At 38.8% G+C, this 11,671-nt stretch overlaps 1 protein-coding gene across 13 annotated transcripts in view; it reads left to right on the plus strand.

The window, feature by feature from the left end:
• The window catches only part of HERC1 (HECT and RLD domain containing E3 ubiquitin protein ligase family member 1), a 103,944-nt gene extending 92,762 nt beyond the window's left edge, over positions 1–11,182 (plus strand). For 10 of the 13 annotated variants that reach the window (XM_075764898.1, XM_075764899.1, XM_075764907.1 and 7 more), the window contains exons 65-78: positions 119–300; positions 1,056–1,211; positions 1,705–1,827; positions 2,142–2,244; positions 2,726–2,895; positions 4,306–4,444; positions 4,727–4,896; positions 5,267–5,436; positions 5,643–5,808; positions 7,124–7,200; positions 7,632–7,884; positions 8,123–8,275; positions 9,271–9,576; positions 10,522–11,182. In XM_075764898.1, the coding sequence (XP_075621013.1) occupies positions 119–300; positions 1,056–1,211; positions 1,705–1,827; positions 2,142–2,244; positions 2,726–2,895; positions 4,306–4,444; positions 4,727–4,896; positions 5,267–5,436; positions 5,643–5,808; positions 7,124–7,200; positions 7,632–7,884; positions 8,123–8,275; positions 9,271–9,576; positions 10,522–10,707 (2,354 nt within the window). In that variant the 3' untranslated portion in view covers positions 10,708–11,182. Of the gene's footprint in view, positions 1–118; positions 301–1,055; positions 1,212–1,704; positions 1,828–2,141; positions 2,245–2,725; positions 2,896–4,305; positions 4,445–4,726; positions 4,897–5,266; positions 5,437–5,642; positions 5,809–5,897; positions 7,201–7,631; positions 7,885–8,122; positions 8,276–9,270; positions 9,577–10,521 lie in introns of those variants that run through there. The other 3 variants (XR_012837499.1, XM_075764909.1, XM_075764910.1) reach the window with 3 other exon arrangements.
• Positions 11,183–11,671: the final 489 nt, after the last annotated feature.

Genomic DNA, 11,671 nt, shown 5'->3' on the forward strand with positions numbered 1-11,671 from the left:
TGTGGTTGGTTCCTTTCACTAGACTTAAGTGGCTACCGCTAGGGGCACTTGGATAAATGTACATTAAGAGTTTATTCTAATGTATTCTAAACTGTGTTTTCTCATTTTTCTTTACCAGGCTTTGTTGTAACACAGCTGGTGACCTCTTGTGGATCTGATGGACATTCCATGGCTTTAACAGAAAGCGGGGAAGTCTTCAGCTGGGGAGATGGAGATTATGGCAAACTGGGACATGGGAACAGTGACAGACAGCGCAGGCCTAGACAAATAGAGGCTCTGCAAGGAGAAGAAGTGGTGCAGGTTCCAAAATATTTTTTTGTCTCCTACAAACTGCAGGCATGGTAACCTTGTGCTAGGAACGTTCCAGAACCACTGTCAGTCTTGACAGTTTGAATTCATATACTGAATGAAAACAGGCAACTTTTTACTTCTCTGAGCTTTATGAACCAAGTGATAATTTCCAGTTGAAGGATGTTAATATCACAGAGCTCATGTTGAGGTGTGATGTTAATTGACAGTTATTACTGGAGAGGACTAAAAATTAGAAAGAGCATGGAAGACAGAGATGACCTAAAAATTGTCAAAATATAGACACGATTTAGAAGTTTCCCTTCATCCTTGTCAGGTGTCTTTGACCTAGAAAACTAGTCACCGAGACCACCTCCTAAGCATTAAGTGTTCATTATAACAAAGCACAAAAGCGTATTTGGCTTTGACTGGAGGTTTCTGTACAAAAATATAAAATATTCACACAGCAAAAGCAATCTGTTTGCAGAAAACAGCAGTTGGTAAAAGTAAACAAACAAATGAAACACCTGAAAGCCTTTCTTCACACAAATACCCACCTGTCCTCCCCCTGACCGTTACTGTTTAGAAGAGTAAGAGACAGTTTGTTGAAGAAATCATTAATAGTAAAATATCTGTATTTTAACTCTTTATAAAGTGAATATGATTTAGGGAAGGAAAAGGTATTACATATTTACATGTAATAGCTAGTATAATTTCCGCCCCAAAATTTCTAACGTATGTAAAACTTATGTTTATTTTGCTTCCAGATGTCATGTGGCTTCAAACACTCAGCTGTGGTGACAGCAGATGGCAAACTATTTACATTTGGAAACGGTGACTATGGTCGATTAGGACTTGGAAATACTTCCAATAAGAAACTTCCAGAAAGAGTGACAGCGCTGGAAGGTTACCAGATAGGACAGGCACGGTTATCTAAAACTAACAATGTATCTTTGGTTTAAAGCTGATGTTTTCGACATATTTAAGTGTTCTGGGTTTTGGTTTGGTTTTGGTTTGGTTTGGTTCTTAACCTTGGCTTTTAATTGGATTTTTGAAATAATTACTTTCCTGACTCTTTTCATGCTCTTTCTGAAAAAGTGCCCTTGTTTTTTAACATGTCGTGATTTAGGTAATTGAAGCATGAATTCATGAGCTGTTTTGTATTCTTAAACTATGAGCATGTATAGCATAATACTATTGTTTGGTTCTAGGAGCTGAGAGGAAGAAAATACCTAAAAAATACTAGTGTAGTCCTAAATGTCTTTAAAACACTGTAATAAGCAATGGAGGTTTTAACGGTTTTAAAAGGATACTTATTTTTTAAAACACAATTTTTGTTTTCTTAAGGCAGTTGAGGTGTTTGAGTTAATAGTAAGTTAGCAAAGACTGTGGTAACAACGTATTTCTCTCAACCAGGTGGCCTGTGGACTCAATCATACTGTAGCTGTGTCAACAGATGGCTCAATGGTTTGGGCTTTTGGAGATGGAGATTATGGTAAACTCGGTTTGGGAAATTCCACTGCAAAATCCTCACCACAGGTTAGAATTCATAGAGAAATTGTCCTTTGCATAAATTTTCAATGTTGTTAAGCATATTACACAGTGTTCAGAGTGTAATTTGCAGCAGTTAAATTATTAATTCTGTGTAATATAAATTATACTGTTCTAATACAATCTAGCATAAATAATTCTGATGATACGTTATGCGGAGCATTGAGTAATCCTGTAATGTGGGCGTTGTGGGAATTATAAAATTTCTTTTTGGAAGCAGGAGTCACAGATTAAATTCACGTTTGCTTTCTGTTTATATCCTCATAATACCGTAGCTCTTTTTCCTTTCTCTTACCCCTTAGAAAGTGGATATTCTTTGTGGAATTGGAATAAAAAAAGTTGCCTGTGGAACCCAGTTCTCTGTTGCACTGACAAAAGACGGTCATGTGTATACTTTTGGACAAGGTAGGACAATCTGGTATTTAGACCTTTCCATTTGTAGGTTTGTGTGTATTGCAAGTGAGAAGGAAGAATATGAAAACCTATTTATAAGACTGACCTAATGCTCCTTTTTAGGTTTGTGCTGACCTAATCTGAATTTTGGAACTTCAGCATTGCACCAAATTAAACGTGTTCAAACTTCTCGAGTCAGTTAATTCATATGTATTATAAAACCATACAGTGAGATCTAGAAGTCTCGTTTTAATAGAATTTGATCTTGTTTCAAACTTTAGGTGAAAATAACAGCTTTAGCGATATTAACGAGCGCTGTGGGGAGCACTGTTTTGTAGGAAACATATGCTAGATTTCTCTCTAACCAATTGCACTTCTGTCCCAGTTCCAAGAGTGTGTAGAATTCCTTTTTGTCCCTCCTTGACCTCTGCCTGCAGCTAAAGTTAACTTTTTAATGTTCTTGAAAGATATAGATGTGTGCTTGCAATTGTAGATCGCCTGATAGGTTTGCCAGAAGGTCGAGCTCGAAATCACAACAGACCCCAACAAGTTCCAGTGCTGTCAGGAATCTTCATTGAAGACATAGCTGTAGGAGCAGAGCATACGCTAGCTTTATCATCGACAGGGGATGTATATGCTTGGGGTAGCAACTCTGAAGGGCAGGTATGTACTGTTCCCTGTTTATTTCTAACCTTTGTAAGGCTATAATTATACCTTACAGATGTGATTCGAATACCTTTACTTTTGTGGAAAAGAAAGCTTTTATTTTTGTTCTCCTCCTTCCCTCCCCCCTCATCCCCCAGCCATAACAACATTTTAGGCATTTCCATTATTGTCTTTTTTTATTTCCTGTGCTCTTACATGGTAGTAGTTTGGGAAAGCACTGAAAACATTCTACCCAATGTATTATAACTGAAGTTTTTTTTAAAAAATTACAAATTTTTACCTAAATCTTGAGCTGTCATCAGCTTTTTCAACATGATAACAGTTATGGTTGATATCAATCAGATTTGCGAACTCTGTAGATGCTTTTCATAAAGAAAATACAAAATCACTTTTTTTAGTGATGTTTTAAAGTCAAGAAAAAAATTAGTAAATAATAAATCCTCTCTTTTCTTTGGGAACCTAATTCTATCCCTGCCCCTAAAAGTCCATTTTCCTCCCTCATCCCATGTATTAACTCAAATTTTTGAAACCACTTCAGCTTTTTGACAATTTGCACACTACAAATATAAGAAAGAACCTCTCGATTCATTGGCTGTTGGTGTTTCAGGAAGTTTGGGCACAATTTGTCCTCTGGTATTTCAGAATTAAGTTTTTGAGAAGGATTGTCGGGCAAGTTGTTTCAAATAACTGCAGAGAGGAACCGGAAAGAACAAAGTTTTTTTGTTTTGTTTTTAGTAGGGTGCTTACTTTGTGTTTCTGGAAGAGAAAAAAATGTTAGGGTAAAAAATTGAGAGAAACTTTGTTCTGACAGCCTGTTTTATATGATTTTTCCTTGCAGTGCAAAAAATTTGTTTTATATGAAGGGGTAAAAAAAATTATATTTTTGTAATATGAAATTTTCATGGTTAGAATATGAAATCAGACTATGATATGAAACCATCAGTAAAAAGTCAGCTTCAGTAAACTTTCTCTTTACACAAATTGTGTTTTGATAAACTATTTTAGGAATTTATGTGCTAGTACAAAAAATGTATTTAAATGGCACAGAAGAGACATATGACCCACGTTCACTCTCCATGAGAGACCGAGCAACATAGATGACTTAGCGTCATAGATTAGTTCCTCAGTCTGCAAAAGAGCTTGCAAAAAACATCTAGCTGTTTTAAGGTCTCTTTGACACCTGGATCTGCTACTCCCATTGAGTATGGATGCAATGTTTTATTGGAAATAAAAGGTAAATGGTAGCATAATAATATGTATATGGTAAATATTTTTGTATGCCATTATAAGCTGTAGACTAATACCATTTGTTTACCATTTGCTCTGAATTTTTGCTTAGAGAATTTTAGCAGTATCATCAATTGTTGATTCTTCTTTGTTCCTTTTACATCTGTTATAAATCGTCAGCTTGGACTGGGCCATACCAACCACGTCAGAGAACCAACCCTAGTAACAGTCCTGCAAGGAAAGAACGTTCGACAGATTTCAGCAGGACGTTGCCACAGTGCTGCCTGGACAGCTCCGCCTGTTCCACCAAGAGCTCCAGGTAAAGAGCTGAGATTGTTTGTGTGGTGATTTGATGTAGTCTTTGTGCTTCCTGGAGGATGAATGCAAGAAGAACTTCTGAAGGTTTGGTACAAAATTTGTTTTATATCCGTGCAGATTTTCAAATGGTCTTAGTCTCTTAATTTTGCAACTGCCGTGGCTTAACTCCAGTAGCCAGCTAAGCACCGCCTAAGCTACTGCAAAGAAAATCAACTCTACCCCAGCCAAAAGCAGTACAGCTATGCTTTATGAAATAATGCTTTTTCTTCTTTTTCTGTGGTAGGTGTTTCAGTGCCTTTACAGCTTGGTTTACCTGATGCCATTCCACCACAGTATGGGGCGCTGAAAGAAGTGAGCATTCATACAGTAAGAGCAAGGCTAAGACTGTTGTACCATTTTTCTGACCTCATGTACTCTTCCTGGAGATTACTTAACCTCAGTCCCAATAACCAGGTAAAATTCCATTTGAAAAATAAACAAACAAACAAACAAACCCCAACAGCTTAGCTGTGTTGTGTTATGCCATGTCGCTAGAGAGTTTCTGACCAGGATCGGGATGGGTCTTAGTAACAGGTTCTATAGATTTTTTGATATAAATAAAAGAAAATATAAATCCAGATAAAACCGAACTTTGTCAAAGTATTGTTATATATTTTTGCTTTTCCAAAAGCTTACTAGCCTCAAAGCTAAAACCAAAAAGTGCTAACCTGTCTGTTTCCTGAAACACTGAAGTGCTAGTGATTAGTATGAAGATTTATATTCTGTAAAGAATGGAATTAATATTCCTTATTAATTTGTTTATTCTCATTCCGATTTATTGCAGAACAGTACATCTCATTACAATGCTGGAACATGGGGAATAGTTCAAGGACAGCTGAGGCCCTTGCTAGCACCACGAGTATACACGCTGCCCATGGTACGCTCTATAGGAAAAACTATGGTTCAGGGGAAAAACTATGGGCCACAGATTACTGTGAAAAGGATATCAACCAGGTCAGTATTGTTTTCACAAGCATTGTGTTAGACCTCAGACAAATACCTATATTCAGACGTGTTTTATATTTCAGACGTTAACTTGTGGCATACCGAGCTCTCTTTGTACAACTTTGTTAATCAAGTGACTTCGGTACCCTTTTCATGTTTATGAGTTACATTGTATGGCTGTGTCGTCTTTTTTTTTTTTTTTTTTTTTTTTAAAGAGGTCGGAAATGCAAGCCCATTTTTGTACAGATAGCAAGACAAGTGGTAAAGCTGAACGCATCAGACCTTCGCCTACCTTCCCGTGCCTGGAAAGTGAAACTGGTTGGAGAAGGAGCTGATGATGCGGGCGGAGTGTTTGATGACACTATTACAGAAATGTGCCAGGTATGAAACATCTGGTAGTTCAAAATGCCTGAGTAGAGTTTGTGTTCTTTCTGGTGTCTTTTAGTATTTTCCATGTTTCCTTTTTGCAGCTTAGCAAATACTTGTTCTTCAGTCCTGAGCCACAGTGCTAGAGCTGCCGACGTAGGGATGTCTCTGAGGATAAAGAAATCTTCCTAGACTGTGGCAAGGAGATGCCATAAGGCCACACTGTAACAAGTATTACAACAGGCCCCTTGGAATGCTGAGATGGCCCCTACACGTTATGGGAGCGTTTTGCAGCCCCCCCATTTCAGCCAGTAGCTTTGATAACAGAAGCAGTACTGCATTCCATGATTACAGTACCTTCCATGCTTACAGTACACCTCAAGCAGGTGTTTCTCAGATGTGTCACCTCTCAGGGTCAGTGCTGGAAAGAAGATCGGTAGCAGAAAGTGCACATTGTTGCCAGTCTGTAACCAGGATATTGTTAGAATTGTCAAGTAGCTGTCTTTTCAGATTCACCTGGAAACTGAAGGCTTCAGACTGTCAGGACTAAGAGAAAACAGGTCAATGCTAATGTGTACTGCTTATAGTTTTAAAGGTGTATCTCAGCCATGTGATGCTACTGTGGTTGTAGTCAGGAGAAGGATTTAAGACAACACTGGCTGGAGAAGTTCAGTTGTTTCTTAATCTTCCAGGACCCTCAAAACCCAAAGGATTGCAGATTAGTGGGGATAATCAGCATATCTGCTTGATCTGAGGCAGGGCAACAGCTGTGGATAGTGCTGGATCTGTCATTGGAGTTAGAGATAGGATGCAGGATGGAAGAAGCCGAAGAACTGTGTTTGTTAATGGAATTTCTGAAACCTGTAAGACTAGGCTGGGGTTGATTCAGGTAAGGACTTGAGGTGTAATTTTTGGGTTCTTTCCTAGATGGTTTACATTAAATATGAGGTATGATCAAGGTTCAGAACAGAACCCATTGAAAAATTTGGTTCATTTCTGGTTCTTGAATAAAGCTGCACTAGTAGGGTATGTATAGCTTACAGCTTCCGATTATTTCTGAAATGGGTACTGGGAATGTATCACAGAGCAGTCACAGTAAAATAACCATTATAGTCTGTTGTAGGGGCAGGTCTTGAAATAAACGCGTTTTTATTACTAAAAATCATTCCTATCGTGTTAACTTTCTCTTAAAGGTTTCACAGAAATTTGTAAGAAGTAATCACCACTCTAATGGAATATCTTGTCTTGTAATGCCATAATGTCATAATTTTTCTGTAACAGGTTTGTTATCCCTGTGTCTAAGAAGGCTTTTTTGTTGTTGATTTTTAAGGAACTGGAAACTGGAATAGTAGACTTGCTTATTCCTTCCCCAAATGCTACAGCTGAAGTAGGCTACAATAGGGATAGGTAAGTTGTCCAGAATTTGCTTTTCTTGCAGACGTTAGCGGGTAAGGATTAAAATCTTCTATTACTTATTTTGTACCTCATGATGAGACTTCACAATTGTCTCTAGTATATATTTGTTTCCTTGAGGTTGCGGTGCAACTTTATTGTGAAGGAGAGGGTACGGTTTTAACGTGAAGTTCTTGGATTGCTGATGGCAGAATTCAGAGTAATACCAAGAAGGCCAGCCTTTGCGGTCAGGATTAGTTCCGCCTGTCTCGGCCTCCATGGTTTTAACGGTCAAAGATAACGATAATCTTCTTATTTGGACATCCCTTGCTGATAATTGTGTTGACAGTTACTATGCCGTGCTTCGTAATGTTTTGTCTTTTATTTCTAATGAAGTAGCACAGAAATGATACTAGAGTATTTTCACTGATTCTTTGTTCTTTCAGGTTTCTCTTTAACCCTTCAGCATGTTTAGATGAACATCTGATGCAGTTTAAGTTCTTGGGCATTCTCATGGGTGTAGCTATTCGTACAAAAAAGCCATTAGATCTTCATTTGGCTCCAATGGTCTGGAAGCAACTTTGTTGTATCCCACTCATCTTGGAGGATTTGGAGGAGGTAGATCTGCTCTATGTGCAGACCCTCAACAGCATTCTTCACATTGAAGACAGTGGGATTACTGAAGAAAATTTCCATGAGGTAAGATGGGAAAGTTGGAGCTTTTAGGTTTATTCTCAAAACGGGTACTTTATCAGAGTGACCTTAACATCAGCATTTATATAATTCAATGTCTCCGTTATTGGGATAACAAGCACTTTATGTGTATTTGGAATAGTTTGTGATCTGATTGTAGTTGTAGGTGACTGATAGTAAAGTAGGAAACTTAGATCACTGTAGTGACTTACGCTGACCATACTTTTCCCATTTTGCATAACAGATGATTCCTTTAGATTCTTTCGTTGGCCAAAGTGCTGATGGTAAAATGGTTCCCATAATTCCTGGAGGGAACAGTATCCCACTTACCTTTTCAAACAGGAAAGAATATGTGGAGAGGGCAATTGAGTACAGACTGCACGAAATGGACCGTCAGGTAAGAACGTCATTGCGACGCTATCCGCATCGTTAGCGGGGACGGTGGTTTTGATTTTTGCAAGTGTCCGTTCCTATTTATTAGGGAATAAGAAAAGCTTGGCTTTCTGCATCTCACCCGGCTCCCCGTGGCTTCCCCCCGCCTCCGTCAAACTGTTTTGAGGTTTTGTTGTAAAGTAGTCCTATTTTTCTTAGTAATTGCTCGGTTGACAAAGGAGCATTAGAAACCAGAACTTGTCTTTCATTAGAGTAGCCCAACTGCAACCATCAGCCCCGCTTGAGAAAATAACTTGCAATTGTGCGTGCTCTCCACCGTAATCAGACATTATAGCAACGTAGAGGCTAGCTAAAGTAAGTATTATCGACAAACATTTGTTTAACTGGAAGGTATTTCTCTTCTGCTTTAGCACATGTATTTCATGCTATGTTTTGAGAAGGATTAATTACCTATTTGCATAGTTTTGTGTATTTTGTCATCGGCATAGTGAAGCTTGTGAAAACAGAATACTGATTAGATGCTAGGAAAAAACTTTTCCTTTTTGTCAAGATACAGATGCACGCACGATATTATCAGCATTAGAAAAATAACTTTCCTTTCAGAGGTACCAAATCCCGAATCTTGTAGAACAAGTACGGGCGTCTTACAAATACGACCGTTCCAGCTCAGACGTACAGCATATACGCCGTGTTTCGGTTTAGCCGTCATCGTTTGCGCTGCTAACTTGTACTTTTCTTCAGTCCCTCTGTTTTGTAGCAAAACACGTACTTTAATGTGCAATTGCAATTAAAAATACCTGTACTGTTCTCCGGGATTTTGAGAGAGGATACAGACCTTACAGCTGCACGTGTGGGACGTTGTATATGGCAGATGTTCTATAATTGTATCTCTTTATCCCATTTCTCAGCTGACACGTTACTTTTGCATCGGGATGGTGCAGTGAGCGGCAGAGGCGAGGCAATTGCACTTCAAATGTCTCTTCTTTTTTGGGGCAATAGGTGGCTGCAGTAAGAGAAGGAATGTCTTGGATTGTTCCGGTTCCTTTGTTGTCTCTTCTGACTGCCAAGCAGCTGGAGCAAATGGTCTGTGGAATGCCAGAAATATCGGTTGAAGTTCTGAAGAAAGTTGTGCGATACAGAGAAGTTGATGAGCAGCATCAGCTAGTACAGTGGTTCTGGCATACCCTTGAAGAGTTTTCAAATGAGGAGAGAGTCCTTTTCATGAGGTTTGTGTCAGGAAGATCTCGACTGCCAGCTAACACAGCTGATATCTCTCAGCGATTCCAAATAATGAAGGTTGATAGGGTAAGACACTGGTTTTGGTTGTTGGTTGGGGTTTGGTTGGGGTTTTTTTAATGATTCCTATCTAGCGTAGTCTGTCCTTTGGCAATAGGAGGCAGGTTTCCATAATCGTAAAAGTTAGAGAGAAAGTACGGGGTGGGATACACTCAGAGCTATTCAAACATTGTAATTGTGTAGAAGTCCGTACACTGCACGAGTTGCATCTTAATTCACTCGGTACATTTACTATAGTTACACAACTGGAGGTCAAGACAAGTTCTCGGACAAGAACCAGACCTCCTTGTATTGTGACTCGTCCACAGTAATTCTCTGTTCCAATCCCTTTTTTAATTTGATAATGTTTGCAAAGTTTGAAACTTTTTTAAAGTTTTAAATCTGCATAAGTGGCAACACGAAGACCGCTAGTGAATTCTAACGTCCTAAAACCACTGTAATGAGTTTACAGTACATTACTTTATATACAGGATGCATTCATTTGGCAGTACTTTTGGGTTTTGTGCAGTGAAAGCATGTTCTCTATGAACTACATGAATCAAAAACTTGGCAAAATGTAAGTTAACAGTGGCTTGACCGTCATCATCGGTTAGGCGTCTCTGAAATTGCCACATGTGAAGGCACGCTACGGTACGTAATTCGAACGTCGTTTGGTATCTTCCGGCGGGCCGCTAAATAGTAGCGCGATCAACTTTTCAAGTAGCGGAATTTTGTTAGCGGGTTGAAATTTTGTTAGAGCAGGTGATACGGCAGGAGTTGTGCACATACTTACGGATGAAACGAGCGATGTAAACAAGGGAGGGCAGCCTCCTTCTTCAAAGGAATTTTGAGGTAGAATGTGCAAATGCTGAACGATTGAGGCAAGGAAGGGAGGGAGCAATGAAATATGGATATGTTGCTTTTTTTGCTTCATTCACGACTTAACAGTGTCCCACCTTTTATCCATTTCCACAGCCTTACGACAGCTTGCCTACCTCACAGACTTGTTTCTTTCAACTGAGGCTCCCACCTTACTCCAGTCAACTAATCATGGCAGAGCGTTTGCGCTATGCAATCAATAACTGCAGGTCTATAGATATGGACAATTACATGCTCTCACGGAACGTGGACAATGCAGAGGGCTCAGACACAGATTATTAACGTTCTGTGAACAAAATCATCTTCCTTTTACTACAAATAGCGCCCCAAGTCCAATTCATCGTTGACATAACTTTACAGTAACCCTAGATGTTTGAGGAGCATAAAACCAGATGTTATAGACAGTGGCCACATTTTAGTTACTCTAAGCGTAACAAAAAATTAGATGTTTTTATTTTTTTGTGTTTGTAAAAAAGAAAAAAAAGGAAAAAGGAAAACAAAAAAGGTATGATCAGTAAGTTTTTTCTCCTTTTTTTGGTCACTTTTGATAAGTTTGCATGGAGACATTTTGGTGCATTTTTGTTGGGAATAGTACATTTGTAAGCCCTCCCAGTGAACACGAAGAGTTGTACATTGTGTATAATTGTTCATTAGCAAGGACAGTTTTACATGAATATTCACATATTTATTTTGTTTTAATTTGAATTGCCTGTGCAGGGTTCCTTATGCAGAGAAAAATAAAGCAAATTCAAGAATCGGTTGCTTGTATGCATTTGTGAACTGTGATTGGATTACTCAGTCTTAATACTTTTCTCTTTTGTCTCAGGAAATTATAGCATTACAGTCTGTAGACAGGACGTAACATTTGAAGCATCTCAAAATGTTTCTCTTTGACAATCCTGTTGCGTAGTACTGTGCTCTTAATTGTGAATGTCTCTGAGGTACTGGCTTTTTCAGATATGCCGCTACATATTCCTCCTACTGCAATACAAGTTAACGTCGTACTTTGTTCCCGATTTTCACGTAAACGTTTTTCTCCTCCAGAGTAGCGGTCGTTGACAGTAACGGCATTCCTGCCACCTCGAGTCAGAAACCTTTAAATATTTTGTCAGGAAAACCCCACAAACGCCAACAAAAAACCCCCCAAAACCCACAAAGACCCAACCCCCCCCCCAAACCAAGAAAACCAACCACCTTTTCAATATACAGATCGATGTAGCTGATTCTCGATCGGAGTGCAAAAAAG

The sequence above is a fragment of the Balearica regulorum genome, chromosome 12, assembly GCF_011004875.1.
Source record: "Balearica regulorum gibbericeps isolate bBalReg1 chromosome 12, bBalReg1.pri, whole genome shotgun sequence".
Lineage (NCBI taxonomy): Eukaryota > Metazoa > Chordata > Aves > Gruiformes > Gruidae > Balearica > Balearica regulorum.